General features: G+C 44.5%; 1 protein-coding gene across 2 annotated transcripts in view; it reads right to left on the bottom strand.

Annotated features, from left to right (window-relative positions):
- The window catches only part of PDGFD (platelet derived growth factor D), a 225,082-nt gene that overhangs the window by 62,271 nt on the left and 137,586 nt on the right, over window positions 1-25,225 (bottom strand). The window contains exons 2-3 of one of the 2 annotated variants that reach the window (XM_040631278.1): window positions 14,077-14,263; window positions 10,967-11,147 (exon numbers count right to left, since the gene is read on the bottom strand). In XM_040631278.1, the coding sequence (XP_040487212.1) occupies window positions 10,967-11,147; window positions 14,077-14,263 (368 nt within the window). Of the gene's footprint in view, window positions 1-10,966; window positions 11,148-14,076; window positions 14,282-25,225 lie in introns of both variants that reach the window. The other variant, XM_008690222.2, reaches the window with a different exon arrangement.

Below are 25,225 nucleotides of genomic sequence, written 5' to 3'. Positions count from 1 at the left end.
GAGTGATAGAGTATCAACACCCCAAAGACCTTTTTGCCATTAGTAAGAAGCCCTGAGTCTTTCCAGGCTGCAGACTTTCTTCACGAGAAACAGGGGAACCAAACCACGTCTGCTATGACGTCACAGTTACATAGTCCAACGTACGAACTGCTGAGGTCGGGCTGCTGCTGATGCAATTATATGCTCGTCGAAGTTGAAAAGACAGACTTCACAATCAGAATATCAGCTTCCACTCCACAGTCCCCCTGACCTCTGACCCCAACAATGGCCCCCACTCTTCCATCCTCACATCTGCCCCTCCAATGCCCAGTGAGTCCTGGACCAAAACAGCTAAGGCCCATTGGTGTGTTGGTATGACTGCAAATCTCTCAGGTCTTAAGTCTGGAAAGACAGGGAATGGGCTGTTAGTACATCTTCCCTTTGTGCATCTCTGGGGATCGCTTTTTATTGTTTTTACTCCAAACTATGAAATGCATCACAGGAGCTCAATGAATACGTATCAGTTCAGCTCAATTAAACATCTTGAGACCTACTTAGAACAATGCCCCGTGACAGACCTTTGGGAATAAGCCACTCCCTACCCTCAAGGAGAGACAGTGAGATGTGTACAAAGGTTTTTATCGATTAAAAAAAAAAAGACTGGAAAGAAAGGCATCAAAATATTCATAGAGGTTATATTTGGGTGATGGGAACTACTGTTTTTTTTTTCTTTTTTCTTTATTACTATTCTATATATTTCCCAAAGTATGTGGGATGTGTCATTATTTTTTCTTTTAAAACCCATAATGATGATAAAGACCGATCATCTGGGTACCTGATGGAGGGAAATGAGCTAAGGACAGGTCGTAGCTTTGACACTGAATATGATTTGACCAAAGAGGGCTTGGGTTTTTGAGGACAGGTATAGATACAGATAAGAAAATAAAATAGCAGGGATTAGAGGCAGAAAATCCTGAGGTAGCTGGGTCATCAGGAAATAATGCTGTCTGACTGGAATGAAGACTGTGTAGGGAGAGGAGAGAACTGGCTGGAATGGTAGCTTGGGAGCAGCATATGGAAGGCTCTCTGTATCAGAGGGAGGTGTTTGGACATTAGGTTCGTAGGAAATTGGGAGTCATTCACAAGTTTTCAGCTGGAAAATGATTTGATCACAGCTCTCCTTTAGCAGGCAATTATGTTCTGGACAGAGTGAAGGTAAGGGATACAGGAGGTAGAGATACCAATCAGGAAGCGATCAGCAGGACCCAGCCAAGAAGCAATGATTACTTGATTATTTATTCATGTATCTCTCTCTTTCAGAGGTGGCTCTGTGCCTTTTTAATCTCCCCCCCCCTTTTTTTTTTTTTTTTTGCCTGCCTGACTCCAATTTTCAATTGCAAAATAAGGAAAGAGTCACTTTGAATCCGTAGCTCAATATTTTCACAGGTGACAGAAGCAATGTTGAATGGAGGTCAGCCTTAATGGGTCAAATTCCCACTGATAAGGGGGACATTAAGGGCAGGTGTTTTCAAGACTCGAATTTCTAATTCCTTTGTTCAGCTGGGAGAGGAGCCTGGTGTTTCCCTGAAGTTCCAGGGACCTTCAACTTCCCAAAGTGGCTGATCCCTACAGAGAGGGAGCAGGTCAACCAGCTCTCCTTAGAACCAGAGCTGGGTGGGATGGAGTTCTCAAGGACTGTTACCAAAGATGACTGATTGAAAACCACAAGCATTAATCACCGCTGGCTTGGACCCTTCACAGAGCACACAGCTCTCCGTTTGCTCTTCTGGAGGGGAAAGCCTTCTGTCTGTATTCCTGCCTCAGTTCACAGACACAAAGACATCAACAAACATTTTTGGTCTCTTTCATCACAAATGCCTTCCCTTTATCACTTCTTCTATCCTCCTATGCTTCCTCCACCACACCCCCTTTCCCCATTTCTCTCTTGGGCTGCCTGCATTTGACTCCAATCATTGGGAAGGGTCTCAGCTCCCCTCCCCTTCCTGGCCCATCTGCTGTGCACAGGTGGGCTCGGAGTCCTCTGTCCTTACTGGCTGTCCTGTTTGTGACTGTTTGGGACCAAACCTGTGATCTTCTATGCGGTGGGAGGGGCATGGAAGTGTACCCCAGTCTCTTCTCTAGACCCCAGACTCCTCAGAAGAACCCCTGGGTGTGAATTTGCATCGCAGGAGCGGCACACTCCCCTCTGGCTTCGGGTCCCCGACAAGTTCTCTGGTTTTACAAGAGAGTCAGCTTTGGCATTTCTTAGAACACCATTAATAAAGCTGCTATTCTGGTGATTTTTTTTTTTTTTTTGCTTCTTGTCTCTCTTTTCTACTGGCTAGAATAAAGAAAGTATAGTAAGTGGTTAGCAACCCTAACCTCCAACACTTTGAGTGAACTCATCAGGATATTCTGAAATGCCTTGCCTTTTTTTTCCCCCCTTTGTGCCTTTATTTAGGCAATCCCCTCTTCCCAGGATGTTTCCCTGTCTCAGTCCAATGGAGGGGAACAGAATATATGACCTCAAGATATGTCACTTTGGCATAAAGGGTATTTTGAGCCGAAGGCAATTGAAAAGAAGAGACACAGGGCAAGCTCTCCGCCTTCCGCTATCTGCCTATCTGCGTAGAAGCAAGATATACATTTGTAAAGGGGTCCCCACTCCCCTCTCTACCAGGAAGGGCAGAAGTTAGTCACCAGAGACAACTCTAGACCCTTACCAGCCTGGAGGTAACTGGCCCTTGGCTTCCATCAGCCCCCCTATATTTGCCTTCCCACAGTTCGCTGCCCTGCAAACTCAAAGTCCTTTTCCTTTGTCTTGTCACTTTTCTGAAAATGCACTGTTCTTTTGTTAAGATGGAATATAAACCCTGGTTCCAACCGCCCCTCCGAGTTACTCATCACTGAGTGCGCCCTGTGCGTGTGAGATACGTGTGTTCAGACACTTGTGTTTCTCTTGTTGTTCTGTTTTTTGTTGGTCTAAACTGCAGGGCCCCAGACAGAGGACCCGGGAGCAAAGAGGGGAAAATAGTTCTTTTCTTCTCTTACACCAGCCATCCCTGCCTGCACGAAGCTAATTGCCCCTCGTCCCTGTGTGCCCCCGGATGTCCCACACACATTTCACCCCTGCGATGCCCAGTGGTTTATAATCCTGTGCCTTTTCTCCCACAGCGGACTTTCATTTCGTCTTATTATCCACAGTAAGTTCTCAGAAACGTTTGTTGAATTTATAAGTAAACATTAGGTAGAGATATTTTTTACTGAGGTTCACTTCATAGCTTTTAAAGAAAGAAATAGTGCTCTGTTTTAGGCATACCTTAAATATGCAAGCCTCTTCTAATATAGTTGAACAGCTTTTTCCTTCATTTTTCTCTTTTTCTCTAGCTACCAAAATATTAGTGCAACAAAAAGCAAGGTTATAGAGAGAAAGTTATCTGTGTATAAAGAGGCACAGTCATTTAGAGTCACTACAGCTTTCCGGTTCTCAAGGACGAAAGTTTACTTGTAGCATGGCTGCATAATTACACCGTAAACAGGATGTTGGACTGTCCAAGTGTCATTACACTGCCCCCCTCTCAAAGCTGGAAATGTGTTTACTCAGCACATGGGGAGTCACCTGCTCATGTGATCAGCACATGGGGTTTATGAGCAAAATTAATTACAGTAGTAAAGTACTATTTCAAACACTGTGTTGGAGATGACGAGTCAACGTGGAAGAAAACACCCCCAAAGTCAGATAACAGCCACAGACGAGATGTGTAGGGCTCTGAACTGCATCCATGGACCGAAAGGAAGAGACATGGGGTTCTCTGAGATTATATGCACGATTTTAGATACATTTCTTTCTCGCTGGAGGGTCCACAGCTTTCATATCTCATGGATAGCTCATATCTCTGTGTGAGCTCTGTGACCACAGGCAAACTCATAACCTCTCTGTGTTCACTGTCTCATTTGTAAAGTTACGTAGCCCGTGTCCATTGCCTCATTTGTAAAATAAGAGGGGTGGTCTATGGACTAGATCTTGAAGATACTGCAACTCAATTCTATATTCTTCTTGAAACCAGTCTTCACACAGTGCACGGCTCAGGAGCAGCAGACTGATTACTTACAAGCCGGCAGGCCCTGAAATAAGCACCCCGCACATTTCACCCTCGCAGTAACCCCAGCGGTAGGATGCTCTTCTCCTCTTCAGGACTGTGACGCATGATCGGTTCTAGGACGGCAGGAACTTCGTCTGTTTTCTTCACGACTCCCGATCCAGGATGTACCACAGCGCGCAGCACACAGTAAGTGCCCAAACAGGGTCCGCTGAATAACGCATGAGGCCAACGCGCGACTAGCAAAAATACCCGGAACTCGCCAGGGCCAGGTAGTAGTATCACGGCATTGCTTCCCCCTCACTTTTTTGTCTCCTCCTGTTCCCTTCATCCTCTTTTTTTAAATCTACTTGCTTCTCTTCTGCTCCCCACCCCCACCTCCTGCAAGAGCTCAACTTCCCCTTTATTCCCTTCACTCACAGTTTGCTTCTGGACCTCGCCATACCCTTCGAGAAATTATCCTTTGCTCCAAGACTATACTAAGTTTTGCTCTTCAGTCTCTCATGAATTCTGTTGAAGTTTTTGTTATGTGAGTTCAGGTTTTAGGAAAGCAATCTGATTCAAATAATGGATTCACTTCAAAATGCTCTATGTAGTTAGTGAAATTTTAGGACATTTATAAAATTTCAAATAAGAACATGTATCTACAAAATGGTGCAACAATGAGACTCCGTCCTTAAGAAGGTGCGCTTCCACCCGCACCCGCTCCCTGTGACGACACTTGCCCAGGGCTTCCAGGGCACACATCTGTCCCTGCTGCTCTGCTCCCCTCCTGGTTGTTTGTTTTAAGGTTTATTTATTTATGAGAGAGTGAGCTCCCTTGCACATGGTGGGGGGGAGGGCAGAGGGAGAAGAAGAGAATCTCAAGCTGTTTCCCCGCTGAGCACGGAGCCCAACACTGAGCTCAATGTCAGGACCTTGAGATCATGACCCGAGCCGAAATCAAGAGTCTGACGCTTAACTCACTGAGCCCCCCAGGCGCCCCTGCTCCCCTCCTGTTTGACCCTGACCATGTCCTGGCCTTCTCTCTGACCCACACTTTGTCTGGAGTCTGGTTGAGACCCTCTTGGCGAGCGCAGTGAGGTGCTGTCCTCCTCCCTCTCGTATGTTCGCTCCCTCCCAGCAGCCCGAATCCCCAGACAGCAAGAGAATTATTACTGTCAAGGGAAAGAGGTCTTCTCTTTCCCGTTTCAGGGTCTTAGTATTTGCTGTTCTTTTTGCTCAAAGCACGCCTCCCATGGCTTCTCATGGACACTTCCTGCCCATCTTCCAGGTCTCAGTGCAAATTTCACATCCACGATCTTCCTTGACACTCCAGCTGGACGGGGCTCCTGCCCCCATCACTGTCCACCACACTACCCACTTACCTTCTTTCCTGCTTTTACTGAACTTCAGATAGTTGGTCTGTAAATATGTACCCACGTCCCTATTTACTTATGTGTTTATTGTCTGTTTCTTCGCACTACCATGCGAGATCCTGACAGCAGGGACTCTGCCTGTCTCGCTGCTGCGTCTCCAGGGTGCTGGACGGAGCAGGGCCCAGCTCTCAGTACACACTTGAGGAACAACAGCACAGCCTTTATAGCTCCCAAACCTTCAGGAGGATACATCTGCAAGGAAGAAGCTACTGTGCGATCACCAGCCTGACCTTGACTGTCCTTGGCTCTACACACAGTTCGGCTGCGTGGCCAGAGCCCCATACATGTTCCGAATGTCCAACAATTTTTATCTGACTGTCCAAAGTAAGACTTTTCACACATGTTACAAAGAAAGTGAATGGGGTTCTTGACTCTCCAGCTTTGTCTGAGAATTCAGATTCGGGGAATAGGGATAAACTGCACACACCATTAGTCTGTTTTTCTTCAACCAACTGGTAAATTTTAGTTGAACAAAATTAGAATCTGCAAAAGTTGTTGTAATTGAGAATCCTATCTTATTCAACTCCTTCATTTTATTCCTTCATTTTCTTCTCTTCCTCCCCTTCTCCCTTTTCTTTTTCTATTTGAAATAATTATTTATAATATAAAACCATGATTCATGCAGAGTTTCAATCTCAATGGAAATCTTAACGGCACCACTTGAAATTAATTCAAACTACAGAGATATATAGTTAAGCAACTGGTCTAATAAAATTGCATTTTAATTGTTTATAAGAGGTACTAGCAAATTTCAAGTTATGAAATAACCTACAATTTGCTAATAAAAAAGAAAGTTTTTGAATAGCTTTAAAATGACTTAATGTTTTCGTTTTTGAATTTAAAAAAATGTACCTTACGTTAAACACATACGTGTGCATGTACGAGCACACACACCCACACACAAATAAAAGTTTTTATGTTTGTTACAATGTGCAGTAAAATGTTTCTACCTTGGATGGAAGGAAGGGATTATGGTTAGAGGTGTATGTATGTGTGCATCCCCCTCACAGACACCTGGGCTGTTTGTATAGGACTGAGGAATCCACTTGTCACCTGCTATGTTAATAATACCAATGATAATAAGAACAGCAGATATTTAACTAATTAATAAGTTCTACACAGTTTACAAAAGTTCTCTAATTCAATGCCTGCAACTACTTAATGTCTGGCAGTATTACCATCATTTTACAGAGGAAGAAAGTACAGTGAGCCATAGAGCTGAAATTCACACCCATGGTCGTTGACTTCTCTGAAAACCATCCACTGGGAGCCTTGTGTTGGGATACCTTTCCAATAACCTACTTAATGGTCTTCAAAAAGAGATTCCTGACGACCCATCCATTCATTCCCCAACAAACTGGATTTGAGGCAGGAGAGCCTCATTTATTTAGACAATCACATCTTGCTAACAAGTATTTGAAAACAATTATCCCCTCTGAAGTTCATCTATTCTCCTCAGCAGAGTAAAAATTAAGGAAAGAAGGCTGAGCAGGATAGCAAAAAATGAAATTAGGCAGTTCTATTGAGTCATATTTTATCAGGATAGAGTCAACTCAGCAAATACACTAGCCAGCCTGTGGAAGGTATGTGCAGAATACACGCAGGAATGCGCTTGTCCTACCCTTGAACAGTTCACTACCGCTGCTGAAAATAAGACAACAGGCTTAAAATGGAGTCACTTTGCGAAGCCCCATGTTACCAAACTGAGACTTAATTCTAGTGTTGGCTTTCCCAAAAACAGAATCTTAAACCAATCAGAAATCTCCTCATCAACACTAGTTATACAATCTGCCTGACAGACCCCTGCTGTCTTCCAAGGAAAGTAACCTTTCAGTGATGAACTCAGTTTTTTTGCCTATGTAATTTCCTCATTTTTGCTCCCTTCTGCCTGTAAAAGTCTTTCTGTTTCCACAGCTCCTCGGAGCCCCTTCCTCTCTGCTAGACTGGACATTGTCAGATGAGTGAATCATGGAATAAAGCCAACAGAATCTGTAAAATTTACTCAGTTGAATTATTTTTAACCCCATTAATCTGGAAGAGACAGACACACAATTAGTGACGGTAAAGGTAGAACCATGAGTGCCATTATTTATTGACCACTAGTCATGGAACTAAATGAACTCTAATTTTCATCCTCCTTTTATAGATGTAAGAGCAAAGGGCAAGAGACTTGTTTAATATCAGACCATTAGTAAGTAGGGAAACCTTATTCAACCCAAAGGAAGCTTTACAGCGAAACTGGTCCCATGGGGCAGCGCTGCCTTCTCTAAGACAGACTGTGACAGGTGCTGTAGGAGAAGGTGGAAGATCAAATTCCAAGCGTATCAAACAAAACTGTAATACATGAACCCCTCCTAAACAAAATAAGTGATCCTGATGTTAACCATTAGTCTCCCGCCCTTTTCTGGAATGAAAAATTGACTAAAAATGTACACTGGACTTGGTATTCCAAACACATTCTGAGCCGAGACCATGTAGACTTGATTCCAGTGCACAGGGCTCTTGTGGTCCTGCGCACCTGTTACTTACAGCCCCAGAGGACATCCCTGTACACCTGGGGAGTCACTGAGGTATGAGGAAGAAAGATGTTCCATGGGAAGTGGAGAGTGAAAAGGGAGAGATGAGAAGGGAGGTGGTTGTGACCTATCGAAATGGCTACTTGCCATCTTCCCGGAGCACTCTGACTCCTCAGGAACTATTCTCAGGCTCAAACGTCCCTAGAACCTGCCATGCCTGAAGGTAGGGTTTCCGAAACAGCTGCCTCCGACCCTTAGAAGTTTTGCGGGTCTGCATAACAGTGTAAAAATCGTAATTTAAATACACTTAGAGAGGGTTTGCTATTTTTAATCCCCCGTCTCCGGCTTAGCTTACAGTCGGCCAACTTTAGGCTTTAAGCCTGGTCGCTGCAGGGTCTGACTTTATAGAGTGCTCTAAAGTCTCTGCAAGTACAACTTAAACACAAATAAAATGATCTTCCCAACACCCTGCTTGGGCCACAGTGATGTTCTACGCCTCCCGAGCAAGACTCAAACGGAAGTCTTGTCAAAAGCCACAGAGACCCACAGTCTATACACACCTGAAGGGTAAGCTCATTCTCCCTTTTGGGATCCAGCCACCGAAGCACTTTGGCTCCAGGTGACCATATGTAGTGCCAGAAGCCTTTAGGAGCAGAAAAGGCACCTGGAGCTCTTCTCAACAAATGCAGACCAAGGGGTCAGCAGGGAAATACACAAAGGAGCGATTACTATCATCATTCCTACAACGCATAATTGAGTGTCCTGGTGGAGGTGACTGAGTAAGGAAGGGGAGGGATGCCGGTTTCCATGCCGACTACAGAGGCTATTCAGTATGTCACTTACCACCGGCAAGTAAATGAGGGATGAGCCCGTCCCATAACCCCAAACACCTCCAACAGAAGCCACTCTTCCCTAAATCCATACCTGTACTGTCTTTTCTACAAAAACAAAGCAAAACAAAACAAAACAAAAAAACAAAAGGAATTATTTTGCCTTAGAGACACTGTATTAGAGTTAGGGTATTTCTAACTGACCTATGGACCATTCAATTTAGTCATAACCAAAGTTCTACAAAAAGTATATCCATCATAAAGGATGAATACCCACCATTTGCATTAACATGGATGGAACTGGAGATAATGCTAAGTGAAATAAGTCAAGCAGAGAAAGACGATTATCATATGGTTTCACTTATTTGCAGAACATAAGGAATAGTATGGAGGACATTAGGAGAAGGAAGGGAAAAATGAAGGGAGGGAATCAGAGGGGGAGATGAACCATGAGAGACTATGGACTCTGGGAAACAAACTGAGGGTTTTGGGGGGGGGGGTTGGGATAGGCTGGTGATGGGTAGTAAGGAGGGCACGTATTGCATGGAGCCCTGGGTGTTATACGCAAACAATGAATCATGGAACATGACATCAAAAACTAATGACGTACTGTATGGTGATGAACATAACATAATAAAAAGAAAAGCATATCCATTAGCAGGAAGAGTGCTTGGTATTTTAAGGGCAAAAAGGTCCCTCACTAAGCCTCTCCGTCATCACTCCAACATGCCAAGCCTGCTTTGTCCATGAACAGCAGAGAACAGATGCACCGCTGGACACATGAAAAGAAAGAAATGTAGAAACCAAAGTTTCTTCATTTTTAAATCTGAGCAGCACCGTATGTTTGCAATAATGTAAATCTTGATTGATGGATTATTTTCGAATTAAAACTGGAACCAGTCTCACCTCATGCTATTTTTTCATTTATTCTGATGTAAAATTCACTTAGTGTTTCATAACTCACTAGAATGCAAAAATAAAAAACAAAACAAAAAACAACTGCCTACATCAGATGTAAAAAGCCAGGTTTTTTTCCCATTCTAAATTTAACTCACAAGAGGGGAGCAGAAGCACAGACTGACTCCATTCATGGCGCTGTGTCTGACTCTGAGAGCCATACTTTGAAAAGGAACAGAGTCAAGCTGGATGGGAATAAAACGTGTTTTGAACATGCTATGAACACGAAGGGTTCACGGATATCTAAGACAGCGTGTAGGTAAAATTATCCCAGTGTCTCCCCAAACTTAACCCAAAGAGCCCAGTACTTCTGTGTCATTACTCATCGTTCTCACTCCCCACGGCTTTATAACTGTTGTCCTTGCCAGATTATAAGCCCCCGGGGGTTCAAAAACCTTGTCTGTCCTGCTCACCTTTCAGCCACGACACCTATCAGAGCGTCTCACGACGAGCAGGAACCTTCCAGTGTCTTAGTAATGACAGTCTGAGTAAAGCAGACACCTGGCAGCATGTGACCCAACAATCAAAATTAACAACAATGTAGATTTTGACTCAGTAAGAGCTGAGCAATTTCTACCAGTCGGAACCAGTTAGAGCTGGGAATGGCGGCTGGTGCGTTGAAGGAGAGGTGAGATCACACATAAGGACGAGTGTGGCCAACGCTATGCAGCGCCGGCGTCCGGACTCTGGACCACGATCGTCAAGATGCTGGCTAACTCTGAGGCTCTGTGATCCTAACACAGACCCTTCCCCAGTTTGGATCCGAATTTAAACTAAAATCACTCAGACCCTTCTCTGTGGCTGGAATTACACAGACAACTTTTTGAACCAAAGATGGTCAACTCTCAAATGCCTTTCTTGGCTGTTCATTTATCCTCCTGCAGCTGAACCAAGGTAATACTGCTTTACCATCAACTATTTTACTTTTTCTAATTACCATGCTTCCTTTCAAAAGGTGTGGACCCAAGGGCTGACTTAATCGAACCACAATGGCGTTCCTTACTAAAGAAAGCCTTACCGTGCTGGCCGTGAGGTAAGGGGCACAGCACACCACCGAGAATTAATAAAGTTCACCCTCACGCCACCACATTTAATCACAGAAAATATCTCTATACTTCATGAAACCAGTGTCTGCTTTTAATCACAGGGTGGTTTAGGCTACTTACCACAAAAGAATAATAAATCTTGAATCCAGGTTTAGCCACAAAGTAGTCATCAGACTTGAATGTTATTTTAATTTGGTTCGTTCTTGATGTGATCCTTGGAGGAACTTCCTTGTGTCCACACCACCGACCTCTAATTATGGTACTGGTTTCAGATACATCTTCAACTTCCACAAAATCATACCTAGTTTCAATTTGACATAAATAAACGTAGTTTGGTTACAGTAGACTTTGAAATTCATGCTTCCACTCAGAAATTAAAACTAATGTGACTTCTCATGACCTACCAGCAAAAACGAAAACTAAAGCCCATCGAAAGTTTGAAAGGAAAGCTAGTTTCTTGGATTAAGTTTTTCAAAATCAAACTTCAATAATCTCAAAGAAACCTTATGCATGTGTAGCCATGAGTATTCCCAAATCATCTGTAATCCAAATGGGCCACTTTGTGAGCATAAGGCTTATAAGGGTTTCTGAGGAAAACTAGTAACCATAATCTATTGTCATCTATTGTCCTATTTTCGGAGACACAGATCTAGTTATATGTCTAAATATTTACTATAAAAAGTTTTTCAAACAAATTCCCACTTTGAATTAATTCACCAAGTTCGTGCTTCCTTAAGAAATGGCCTCTAATATCTATACAGCATATAGAATCAGCATTACATTACATCATCTCATTGCAGAAAATACATGGTAAAATAAATCACTATTTTCTCTTCTTGGAGGCTGCCTTTTGGAAGGATCATATCATAAAATAGAACAGTTATCATAGCGAAAAGCATTAAGACTTTGGGGAGGGATGTGCCCTAACCACTACTGGAAATACCTGGGCTTCCTAAGCCAGTGTGTGAATGCACTGACGGCCACAGTTTCAGCTCTGACGTTGGGCACAGACGCACGGAACGCCAAGGTTAAGGACGTGGGAAAGTCTCTCCCTAACTGTTCCATATAGCCTTTCCATCACACGACAGAACATCCTCAGTGATGGACAGTACATCTTCCAGGGATCATCTCCCTCCTTTGCAGACACCCCAACTCTTGGGACAGTCTACTCGTTGAGCTGAACTACCTGGTTTTCAGTTCTGGGCATCTGTCTCTACCTCCCCCCAGAGGACGTGGGATGCTAACATCACAGTTCAGGGGATGCGCACTCGGGGTGAGCAGCGGCTGCAGTCTCAACACACTGCGGGGCTTCTGTCGCGACTGCCAAAAGGAATGAGCGTGAGAAACATCACAGGTGAATGGGAGGAAAATCCGCCGCAGAGCTCTTATGGATTGGGCAGGGCAATCTCAGGACTGGGTGAACTTATCCCCCACTTATCCTACTTAGCACCACCCAACTTATCCAGTATCAGCATCATCACTACCTTTCACTGAAGTGACTTACAAGGCCCTGAAGTCCTTTGCCTCAGTTTCCTTATGAGCAAAATGAGAGGTTTATATGAATTTACTGGCTGGATATCTCTTGGGTGCTGTGTAAATTAATTACTTAATGTTTATATGGTGCTTGGAAGGTGAAAAGCACTCACAAAGAATCATTATTCAAGCAATAAAATATTACAGTGTAAACATCAAGGAGGCTTTGGAACAGATGGTAGGAAATCAATTGCATTTCATTTTATATACAATATGTGTAAATCATAGTTACTGCACAAAGCATGAGTATACATGCAACTCTGATAATAACACTATAGGTCACTTTCATTTTTTTTTTTTGGAAAATACAACATCAGGGTAATTTTTACTCTAGATGAAGTCAAGAGAGCATCACTTTAATTCTTTGGGAGGGTCTGAGGCTCTGGCCTGTCTCTTTCCCATCTTCCTCTCTCCTTTCCCACCTCTTACTCCTCTACCTGCCTCCATAAATTTGGAGAAGCAACTGGATTTTGAAGAAGGGTCAAGAAAGGAAACCACCCGAGCATCTTGTACTTTCAAGGCCTGGGTGTGAGAGAGCTCACTCCCTACCAGGATCAACATCCCAGCTCAGTAGCGGAGACCTGTCTTCCTGGCTGGGTCATCATCACCTTCTCCAATCAAAAAAAAAAAAAAAAAAAAAAAAAAAAGTCTCCCACCATCTCTTTTTCCAGCACAGAAAACGAGTTCTCCCTTTTCAAGGTTGAAAAGACACGAGATCTGCTGGAGTGTGTTCTCTTTGTAAATATTAACTGGCTCTTCTGCATGTATTTGTCTCTGCTTTCTGGCATACATTACCCTCTGTGGTCCTAGAAAGTAATCGTCGCTGCTGTTATTCTTGAAAAAAACAGCCACATCATAAAAGCTGTCAGCATAATAAACATGCAACAAAGGACAGCTAAATCCGAGGCACCCTTTTTATGCTTCAAAGGGAAATAAAGCTGCTGAAAGGAGTTAGCGTTTCAGCAGGGCATCAGCCATGGAGAAGGAGTGTGTGCGGTAACGTACAGGAAGCAAACAAAACCCTCCCTGGCCTCATACATGCTAATTAAGTGACTGTGTTGCTGGGAGCGGACGATTCAGAGAGCAGCCAGGGCTTTCTGGGATAAAGATGCTTGGTAGGGAGAAGATGATCAAGCATAGTTTTCATCGACAGGAAACAGACCCTGGGGTTCCCGGTTCTTCCTCACACAGATCTGAAGCTTGTGATTTCGGGGTAAGGCCCTGACACGGTCCTCACCATCACCCTTGCCCAGCATGGGGGGGAGACCAGGACCATCCCTTACGGCAGCCTGGCTGAGTTCCTGGAGCTGAGCAGGGCCGGACGCTCCGTAAGCCCGTGGCAAGCTTGCCCGCGAGCCACCGACGTGGCCGTGGGGGACGTGGGACACCACACATGTCCGCCTGCTCACGAAGGCTGCTTGGGGCCTGGTGGGACAGGGGTCTCCGGGGCCCCCTTCTCTGGCAGTCTCGGGCCTGTGTTTCTGTGAGAAGCACCAGGGAACCAGGCCCCCTGCGGCGGTGGCCACACTGCAGTGTATTCTGTCTGCCAGGACGGACACAAAGGGCTTTTGGAAAAGAAGGGGGACGACCCACCCTGGGTAGGTGCAGGGGGCCCCTAAGGGAGGTCTGGGGTGAGGGCTTTAATCCGTCTCCTCTTCCCCTGGAAGGTGCCCCTGAAGTGGCCTCTCCCCACTTACCTACAGATGTCATTCTCGGCTTCCTCCAGCCCGAACCGATGGTCGAAGGCGAGCTGTATCCTTGTGTTCTCCCGGGAACGGAGCCGCCATGTGAGGAGCAGATTCCTGGGGTAGCTGTTGGGGAAGCGAGGGCTCTGCACGTGGCCGCTGCCTGTCACCTGGATGGTCTCGTCTCTTCGGTACAAGTCTGTGAGGTGATTGCTCTCTGTTAGTAGTCACAACTGGTAGAAATTAGTATGTTGCTCCAATTACAAGAAAGCAAACAAAGAACAGTTTAAAAACATCACATTTTAAAGCACGTCTTGATTTTGTCTAACAGAAGACCGAACGGCAGCCTTGGGGTTAAACGAGTGTCATCCACGTTCCTTCTAGGGCTCCCACCTCCCAGGTTCCCGCAGGCCCACACAGCCTGCGATAGTCCGTACTTGGACACTTCCTTTAACATGACTCGTGACAAGGAAAACGAACAATTATCTCAGAACTCAGGTTTATTTAGATCAATATTAAAATACGTAAATAATTTCAAATAGTTCCTCCTTCCCTTCTTCCATGTTACCAAAAAAAAAAAATGTTTTTTTCTTTTTCTCTTCACCCTGACAGTGTGACCACGTAGCTTCGGTGACGAGCACGGTGGAACTCAGTAAACACCACCGCGTGCGTGAGCACGTGCGCGAAACACACGCAAGACTCTGACGGTGGTTGGCGACCACTTATTTTTAATTCAAACAGCATGGTCCGGTGGTTTCTCCATCATAAAAATCATTATTTCTTTGCCTTAGTTTTTGGTGACTTAGAGGCCTGATTCTTTCTCTTGTTCCTTTTTTTAAATTTTATTTATTTATTGAGAGAGAGAGAGAGAGCACAAGCAGGGGGAGCTGGAGGGGGAGAAGCAGACTCCCCACTGAGCAGGGAGACCAACACGGGGCTCAATCCCAGGACGTTGGGATCATGACCTGAGCCGAAAGCAGATGCTTAACTGACTGAGCCACCCAGGTGCCCTTAAAGGCCCGATTCTTATTCTATTTTCTGTGTGTTGTATCATAAAGAACGTGTCTGGTCTTTGTCCTGGGTTCCTGAGAGGGAACTCCTAACCCCTGAGAATGTCCGCGGGGACAGGAGGGTCTTCGTTATTCTACTATTCTATCTCTACTGTTACACCAGTGAGGTAATTAACCAACCGTGGGCCCCTAAACAGTTTCAGGACGGTGGTGGCTAGACAGGAAGACCAGCCCTGTGGTTAGAGGGTTAGGGCTTGGAGCCCTGACGTCAGCCTGACCTCCCACCCCTCCCTGGAGGGTAGGGGCACTGCCAGGGTCCCATCAGTCACATCTGCAGAATGAAAGCCCGACAGAAACTCTGGTTTACACACGGTGTGCTAGGAGGTGACCCGTCCTGAGGACAGGAGCGCACCATGCCTAGGACCGACCCGGACCTCATCCCACGTGTCTCCTCATCTGGCTGGTCCTGACTGGCACTCTGTATGGCAACCTTAATAGTAAAATTATAATTGGAACAATAGCACTTTCTTGAGTTCTGCATGTCATTCTTGCAAAGTTTCAAACCAGATGGGTTTGTGGGGGACCCTGAATCTATAGCCAGTTGGTAAGAAGTACAGGTTGACGGGTACCCCCCCCAATCTGCAGCTGGTGTCTGAAGGACAGCCTCGCAGGTGCTGCGCCCTTCACCTGTGACCTCTGACCTCACTCTGGGTAGGTCTGTTTTTATATCTTTCCCACTATCCAGAGCTCTTTGCATTTTAGATTTTGGCTGTTTAGACCCTGCCATTAGTGGGCCTCCTGCCACAGTCTATTTGCGTTCTCCCGCAGAGAGCTTACTTTGAGGGCCTGTAATTCAGCGAGCTTGGTCAGGGAGGCTTAAATTGCTGGTGGAAACCACCGGAAGGTGGGGCTGCCCAGGGTGGCTGGCAAAGCTTCCCACAGAAGAGAAGAAGGAAGAGGGAAGAAGCACATGACCTGTCAAAGCTTCTCTCCCTTTCACAAATGTTCCTGTGCAGACAGGAATTATTCTCTCTCTCTCTATATATATATAGTTTTTACTCGTTCAGCGTTGAACACGTTGCGCTTGCCAGTTCGCTTCTGCATGGGAGAGACAGTGCTGGAGGGGCTCGGAGGGCTGACGGGTGCTGGCTTCTGGAAACCAGGACATGAGTAACATCTCTGGCTCTGTGGCCACCTCCAGTGCACTCAGCCACAGACAGCCTCCCAGGGGCCAACACACATGTCTCCTGGCTGACCCTTCCCTCCTCTCTTCCCTGGACCTTGTGCTGAAAATGGAGCCATGAAAATTACCTGTCTGCTCATTGCATAGGGGGCTTACAGGAAACGAGTGAGGGCTATCTGCTAGGAAGAGGGAAGTGAACTATCAGCCAGTCGGTCAACAATCACTAAACACAATGTTTTGCAGTGTTTTCAACCCTTCTATCACCGGACTTTTACCTTTACAATTGGTGCCGTATTTCCTTACCTTGAGTACTATTATTTGCTTAATATTTCTCTAAGTTAACTTCTTTTTTAGAGAGTGAGAGCAGGCGTGCATTCACAAGTGGGTGGGAGGGAGGGACAGAGGGAGAGGGAGAAAGAGAATCCCAAGCAGACTCCCCGCTGAGTAGAGCCCGGTGCAGGGCTCAATCTCACACCTTGAGATCAAGAATTTAAGAGCCGAAATCAAGAGTCGGATGCTTAACTGACTAAGCCATCCAGGCGCCCCTCTAAATTAATATTTTTAATCAAAAGCAAATCTTTTTTTTTTTTTAAAGATTTTATTTATTTATTTGACAGAGACATCCAGCGAGAGCGGGAACACAAGCAGGGGGAGTGGGAGAGGAAGAAGCAGGCTCATCGCAGAGGAGCCTGATGTGGGGCTCGATCCCAGAACACTGGGATCACGCCCTGAGCCGAAGGCAGACGTTTAACCGCTGTGCCACCCAGGCGCCCCCAATCAAAAGCAAATCTATTATAAAATAAAACATTTATCGGTGTAAATAGTAACTAGATAACCACTTGCCATGAACAGAAGGTAACCGTAAATCTAAATATATAACTACTACATTTAACAACCTGCATCTGTGTTCACATTGCTCATTTATCAAATAAGAGGTATGAGCGGCCCGTTTTCTGTCTGGTCTCTTTTGGGGGTACTGTTCAGTGGTGTGTGCTTTTAAGAGTCCAGATGCTATGTTACGTCTGGCTGTAATTTCAGAATGCTTAAAGAACAGTCCCTGTGTCTGTGGACCTGAGAAGCAAAGCTGGCGCACACCGTGCACGGTATGTAGGCCACACACAGAGGAACAGGAAGCGCAGAGTGTAAGGCGTGGTTGCTGGAGGCAGGGAGAGCTACAGGGCGAGGGCGGTGAATACAAGGTGTGGGTTTGGGATCCTGCAAAGACCTGTGCAAAAAACTAGATCTGGAGAGGAGTCCGAGTGGGACCAGGTGGGACACGGGGCAGGTGGGGGGACCTGCAGGCTTTAAACGTAAATGACAGACAGTCTTGACAACCAGGCAGAAGTACTTGCACTCGATAGAAGTGGACACGGGAAGGCTCTGCAAAGGGCAAAGTCTTGGGGGTGCCGAAGAAGATAAACAGGGGACCAGCACCTGCTGGGGGAACATCTCCGAGGCAGTGGTCATCAGGGTCTGACCTAGAAGGGTAGGGCACAGTGAGTCCACGTCAGGGGAAAAACCAAGAACTTGCCGTTAAGGAAAGGAATGTGAAGGGCTGAGTCCAAGGTAGCAGCCACGGGCTGATCCAAGGCCTGAGCCCAGTGGTGACACCGACACACGGCGACACTGGGAGCTCAGTTTCGATGTGGTGAGAAGGAATTCCAGTGCAAACTTCAGCAGGCTTCTGGGGACAGGACCCAGACCTGCGCTGGGACACAGCAGATGCGTGGTGAGGGCCAAGAGGACGAAGAGGAGCCTCGGGAACGCAGCCCTCCCAGGACCTGGGCTCTGGCGCACACGGCCGGGGACATCAGGCACACGGACCCACAGCAGTGCGTGTCTACACCAACTAATCAGGAAAGGGGCAGGTGCACGGACCCACAGCAGTGCGTGTCTACACCAACTAATCAGGAAAGGGGCAGGTGCAAAAACTGAGTGGTCAGTACTGTCAAATGTAGGGGCAAGACCAAGGGATGATGCACGGAGAAAAGACCACAAGCCCATGACACAGTGTACAGATTTCTGCAAGAAAGGTACTTGTTTTTCAGTAGAACATCATTAAAGCTAGATTGTCTTCAAAGCACTAACTTGGGTTATACACGAAATGCCTATAATATATAAAGTATATATATTCTTTTTAAAGATTTTGTTTATCTGAGAGAGAGAGAGAGAGTGCGCACAAGCAGGGGGAGGAGTAGAGTCACAAGGAGAAGCAGAATCCACACTGAGCAGGGACCCCAGTGCAGAACTCCATCCCAGGACCCTGAGATCATGACCGGGGCCGAAGATCCAGTTCCAGACTTGATGCTTTTAACCCCTATGCCACAGAAGGTCTTTTTAAAGATTTTGTTTATCTGAGAGAGAGAGAGAGAGTGCGCACAAGCAGGGGGAGGAGTAGAGTCACAAGGAGAAGCAGAATCCACACTGAGCAGGGACCCCAGTGCAGAACTCCATCCCAGGACCCTGAGATCATGACCGGGGCCGAAGATCCAGTTCCAGACTTGATGCTTTTAACCCCTATGCCACAGAAGGTGTCCTTCCTTCTCAGTCGGAAATGTGCTAGAGGCAATTTTATTTATTTATTTATTTTGTTTTAATTTAAAATCAATTAATTACCATTCAGTGTATTATTGGCTTCAGAGGTAGAGTTTAGTCATTCATCAGAGGCAATTTTAGATTCTTCGCTATCTGTAATCCACTTTGACCTTTGAGTCACACTGTTTACATATAATGTATAACTTCGTGAAGACTCAGGGCTATTCCTAGCAGAAGAGTTATAATGAATTACAGTACAGACAGCGACATACCAGGTTTAACCCCAGGTTATATACAAAGGCGCACTTGTGAATGAAAGCGTTCACTTTGGTGTCCAGGGTAGCGAACATGTACGGAGCAACGATGATGTGCCAGGCACGCCAGTAAGTTTACATACGCTCCTTCATGGGATCTTCACAAGACCCCCATATAACTAGTAAATATCCCCACTTCACAAAGGAAGCTCAGAGAATTTAAGGAGCTTGGGACCTCGGGGCACGAAACTAGCGGTGGACACGATTTGACCCCAGGCAGTCCGTCTTCAGAGAACGGCCTTTAACCGGAGCATTGTCCCAGATGCTAAACTACAAACCGATGAAACACAGGATTTTTCATAGAGAATAATTTCTTTTTTTAAATTTAAGTTCAATTAATTAACATATAATGTATCATTAGTTTCAGTTGTAGTGTTCAGTGATTCATCCGTTGCATACAATATCCAATGCTCATTCCATCACGTGCCCTCCTTAATGCCCATCACCCAGTTACCCCATTCCCCCCCCCAGCAACCCACAGTTTCCTAGAGTTAAGAGTCTCTTATGGTTTACCTCCCTCTGATTTCATTTTATTTTTCCCTCCCTTCCCCTATGATCCTCTATTTTGTTTCTTACATTCCATATGAGTGAGATCATGGGATAATTCTTTCTCTGATTGACTTATTTTGCTCAGAATCATACCCTATGTGTGTTTATATGGCAAGAATATAAGTCTTATTTTACATTCTAATTCAGAAGGAAGTTTATATCCTCATAAACTCTGAGTTACGCACGTGATCTTTTTTTTAAAAGCCAACTGAAAAAAAAAAAAAGCCAAATTTATATTTGTCTATTCTGTCCCCAACCCTTTAAACAAACTCAGCTCATCCAGCCAAGTATCAAAGGAGCTCATGGAGAGTCATGGCAGCCCCATCACCTGTCGCTGGGATTCACCTACAGCAGTGGTTCTGTGTGGTGCCGAAATCAGACTCATTAACATCACCTGGGAGCTTGTCAGAAATGCAGATTACTGGGCCCCACCCCAGACCTACGGAAGCAGAAAAGCTGGGGGTGGAGACCAGTACTATACGTTTTAATAGGCCGTCCAGGTGATTCTACTGTCACCTCGGTTGGGAACCACCCACCTGGCTGACCACCGCCCAGGCTCCGCCATCTTGCTCGTGATTCCTGGCTTCCCCGGTTCCTGCTCCTCCTCGCTGTGACTCTACACCTCAAGTTCAGTCTTTCATCTCACCTCCCCAGCTGATGACCTGCCTCGGGCTCACTTTCCTGTCTGTGACCTGGGAGCCTCCTCCAGTTCATCCTTTCTGCTGCACAGTGACCCTACTGTGAGAGGCTACCTGTCTTACTGACTTCGACACAGAGCACCTGGGTGTCACCCCTTTGTCTAGCTTCCTCTGTGTCATGGAACACAGTCATTCCTGGTCCCAACAGATACACGTGGTAATCCATCATCACATAACATAATGTTTAGGAGGGAATGGAATCACGAATATTGGTTAATACTTTTATTTCTTCTCAGATCATAATATTACCTATGACAACATAAAATACAAAGCCCAAACGCTGAGTGGTTAAATAGGATTAAAATACTTGACCACAGGAACAAACAATGATATAATTGCAGACCGTGTCACCTCACACAAATTCACTGGGACAGGACAGGCACACACACTTGCCCCCACCGTCCCCATAAGACATCCAGGAACCAGCACATGACTGACAGTCACAAAAGCAAAGAATGGTTACCGGAGGCAGAAAATTCCTCATGTGAAAAGGGATATATTCCAAAATTTCATTTGCAAAATGGCTGTGCCATAATTATTCAATATATCATAGAAACAATGTTTGCCTAGACTACAGCCGAATGACATATAAACCGCGCAGCCCCACTTCTGCTGCTAAAAAAACCACAATAAGACTACTTAATTTTTGGTAGGGAGCAATATAGTTTATAAGAATCCAATTTTGTAAGTCCATCATAAATATAAGTTTCTGTAACAAAAAGGGAGGTAGTAATATCATTGCTCTCATTCTGCTTTTTTCTTTTAAATTAAATTTTGTTTTGTTACGTTAACAGGTAGTGAAACCAACACAGAGAAGTTAAAGTGATTTGTTGCAAGCCAGAGGAATGAAGGCTGCTGTGGGTTAAGAGTCTTCAATTTAACGTTGCCATGTTCCGGTCCCGGTGGCTTTCCCCCATGACAACACACGGCAACATTAGACTAGACCCACCACGTCATCCTTCTGGCTTCTGTTTCCTCAACTGATATTTTAGGGGGCTGCATAATGTGGAGCTCAAGATTCCATTCAGGTCCAAGGGCCATGACACCTCACCAATTTTCTTGTACAGGGATGGAACTGCCAGTGGGTTGACCATCACTAAGTGGTCAAGGGCGAGGCAAAGATGGGACAATGGAATCTGAAATCCCAAATCTTCGATGGGATAGACACTTTTCCATCTAACAGTGATTTTATACATAGCTGGATTCTGTCATCTAAAGTAAGAGTACAAATGGATAATTGCAGCAAGTTGTTCAAACACACACGTAGGAAAATCATTGCTTCTTATAACTAGAAAAGTATCCCAGGCACACAGCTAGCTACTTGCACATAGATTTGTGCTGAACACATTATGGAAGAATTTAAATAAACCTTTCAATGTGGGAACAATGTATTCTATGTTTAGCACTTTTTAAAGCTAAGTGAGATAAAAATTGAAAATATTCAAAGGTGCTTCATTATTTCTTTGAAAGTCTCATAGAAAAGTAAAAAGTCATATGCAGAATATTACATTCCTTGAGGAAAAGGACTATGCCTTGTAACTCCAGTGCCTTGCTAGTCTGGGCAAATGGAGACCCTCAAAATATATTTGTTAAATATACACACGGATGGATGGTTACCACAAATAATGCATATTCAGAGTTCTTAAAACCTGGAAGTATCTTAAAGTAAGACAATAGAAAAAGGATAGCTTTATCAGAAATAAAGTTGAAAAATGCCAAACTGTTTTCCTTTCTTTTTTTTTTTTTTGAGAGAGAGAGAGAGTAAGGGTGGGGGGCAGAGGAAGAGGGAGAGAGAGAATCTCAAGCAGATTCCCCGCTGAGCATGGGAGATCGACACTGGGCTGGATCTCACGACGCTGAGATCATGACCTGAGCCGAAACCAAGAATCAGACTTTCAACCAACTGAGATACCCAGGAGTGCCCCAAATATTTTATTTTAAGAAATTCAATTTTGATGTAGCCTGTGGGCCTGACATTGGGGGGGGATATATTAGGCATCAACATTAAAGGATTATTTTGGGGAGAATTCCACTGAAATGGTCCTTCCTCCTATTCTATACGATTTCCATAAAAATCTGTTAACCGCCAGGTTCATGACAGCCAGGCTGTACCACACTTGGAAAACCCGGAACCAAGAAAGAAAAGAAGAACGCTGGAATAAAAGCAGGGGAGTTTGCTGTTGTAAGTGGGGGCCACGCTCAGATCTATCGAGCACCATATAGAGTCAGGTGACTGACTGGACCCCGGAGGTTCCCTTCGGGGGCAAGCCCCCAGTTTAGAAGAGTACGCTCGGCAAGACAGTCAGGGGTCAGGTCTGTGCCTTGCCTAATGTGTTCTTAGTATTACTACAAAGCTAAGTCAAATTATCTTTGTCTCCTCCCTTCACCGCTAACAACAGAGAGTAGAAAACCTTCCTAGGATGCAAAATAGTACCTTCCTTAGTAAGACACAGTGCGGTGCATTGTTGAAGACGCAAACAAGAATCCCGGGAGAGGTGGAGAACATAAAAGAGGGTAGGGCAGGGAGTCTCTAATTTTAAAATGAATAGGTCAATTTGTAGAACAGATCCTAAAACACACAATTGGGATGAAATTGAATTTAATTAGGAGATAATTTATGGGAAATTATCTAACTTAAAAAGCACCGGGTTGGAGTCTCACCATGTGAACTGCTAAAGGTGAAAATTACACTTCGTTAAAAATGTTCATTTAAAAATCAGTGTGAGAGCATTTTCAACATTTTTTTCCCCTCAGTGTTTCCCAAGGCACCGAAGCTTGTAATCAATGAACTAAATTCTTCCTGGGACTGTTGGGGGGGGGCATCGTCATTAAAGACATTTTGGTTAACACCTGACATGTGTTCCTAGTGAAAACTAGTCTTCCCAAATCCCCTACCAGCTCTCAAACAAGTCACCTGGGCTCATTCTGCTTGTAAGTGTCTCAAGAGCAAAGCTGATTAAACATCAGACATCTATTTAGAATTCTCCAGCAGAGATTTTTCTAAGAACTCCAGCCATAATACAAAAACCTTTCTATTTATGAAGATTCAGGGGGGAGGGTGTTTGTTGTCTGCCAGTTATGTATTATTATTATTTTTTAATTACAGTACCTTTTGGCACAAACCAAAGTGTTAATGTTTTATAAACAAACTTCCTCAGAGTAACTATTTGGAGAGTGTTTTTGGAGAGTAATCACTTGATAATTCCCTGAGCTCAAAATTATTCTTAAGAATTTGAGTCTATCAAAGAACAAATAAGTACCGTAAATTCTTCTTGGATGCTTGTCAGACATAGTCACCAGGAATGTCGTGATGCCCAAAGTACTGGCCTGATGGTTACTACTCCTCACCTCACCAGATCCTTTAATGCCCAAGGTTTTGTTGCATTATTGCAGAGCACTGAGCAATGACCGGAGCCCCTCCCACCCACAGGACGTCTGCTCCAAGACCCTGGGGAAGCCTGAAACCATGGAAAGTACTGAACGCTATGTACACTAAGTTTTTTCTATACATGCATACCTCCGGGAAAGCTTAATTTATAAATGAGGTACAATGAGGGATCAACAACAATTACTAATAATAACCTACAACAACTGTAACCATATACTGTGATAAGAGTTGTATGAATGTGGGCTCTCTCGTGGTATCTTACTGTACTCCCACTTCTTGGGATGACGTAAGGTGACAAAATGGAGCTAGTTGAACCATGTGGGCGCGCTGACACAGCGTGAAGCTACTCCTGACCTTTCAACTATACATCAGAAGGAGGGTCATCTGCTTCTCACCACAGATGACCCGGGGTAACAGAAACCGGGGAAAGCAAAGTCGCAAATATGGGGTGGGGGACTACTGTATACTCTCTCCCTTAAAATAGCTTCTATGTTATAGGTATACTACAGAAATGATCGTAAAATTCTAGTAAAGTGAAAATTAGTTTTGGTCTATATTTAGAACATTAAAATGAGTGAAAATAAAGATTGCCCAAAAATATCTATGCTGCATTATATCTCATTAGGATAATTCATATTCATTGACTCTTTAATAATTCTCTTTTCTTCTACTGTAGTCTTTTTGTGCTGTGATGTTGTTTACATGTGAAAGACACGAAAAAAAATCAATAACATTCAGAACTGTGGCAGATGGGGAAGGGCAATGTTGAGTGGCATGACACGAAGTTTTACAGAATCAAAGAGACCTTTTCAATTATGCTAACTTAACACCTAGAAAACAAGACAATCGTAATGACAAAAAGGTTTGCTTTCATCATCGCGAGCACAGCTCAAAGACAGAGAAAGATAAAAGGCAAAATAGAAGGAAAAGTCATGCCCAGGAAAAACCAGATCTCGCCTTTTTTCTAGGAAACACTGATTATACGAAAACTAAAATTCTTACGAACATCGTCAAGGAAGACTAAAGTACGAACTTGGAGTCTTCACAGAGAACAAGAATTTTCTGAAGTTACTTTACGGAGTAAGTTTCAGGAAGAAGTCATTAGTCTAACAAAACTGCCTGGAATCTGAACAGTATGGAACAAAGAAGATGATTTTGAAATATCCTCATGATTAAAAACTTGATTTGTGTGATGAAGACAGAGCATTTTCCCAATCACAGTTGACTAAAGAGTCATCAAATCCAAGAGCAAACTAACTGGCAGTTCCTGTCAGGATCACATGGCTTGTAATTTGTGATCTGTATATACCTATCTCTCTATTTGCTACGTGCATTAATTCTCTCTCATGTAACAGACACGAACACATCGTGTATATCTATAATTAGGTATTTATTAAGTTGTGTGGCCTCAGTGCTCTTTATAGACTGAGTCATTTTTCAATACTGAATGTCACTGAATTCCAGAACTCTTTTTTCACATATTA

The sequence above is a fragment of the Ursus maritimus genome, unplaced genomic scaffold, assembly GCF_017311325.1.
Source record: "Ursus maritimus isolate PB19 unplaced genomic scaffold, ASM1731132v1 scaffold_16, whole genome shotgun sequence".
NCBI classification, from domain to species: Eukaryota; Metazoa; Chordata; class Mammalia; order Carnivora; family Ursidae; genus Ursus; species Ursus maritimus.
Note: the sequence above shows the minus strand (reverse complement) of the source record. Positions and strands in the feature narration are given on the sequence as shown.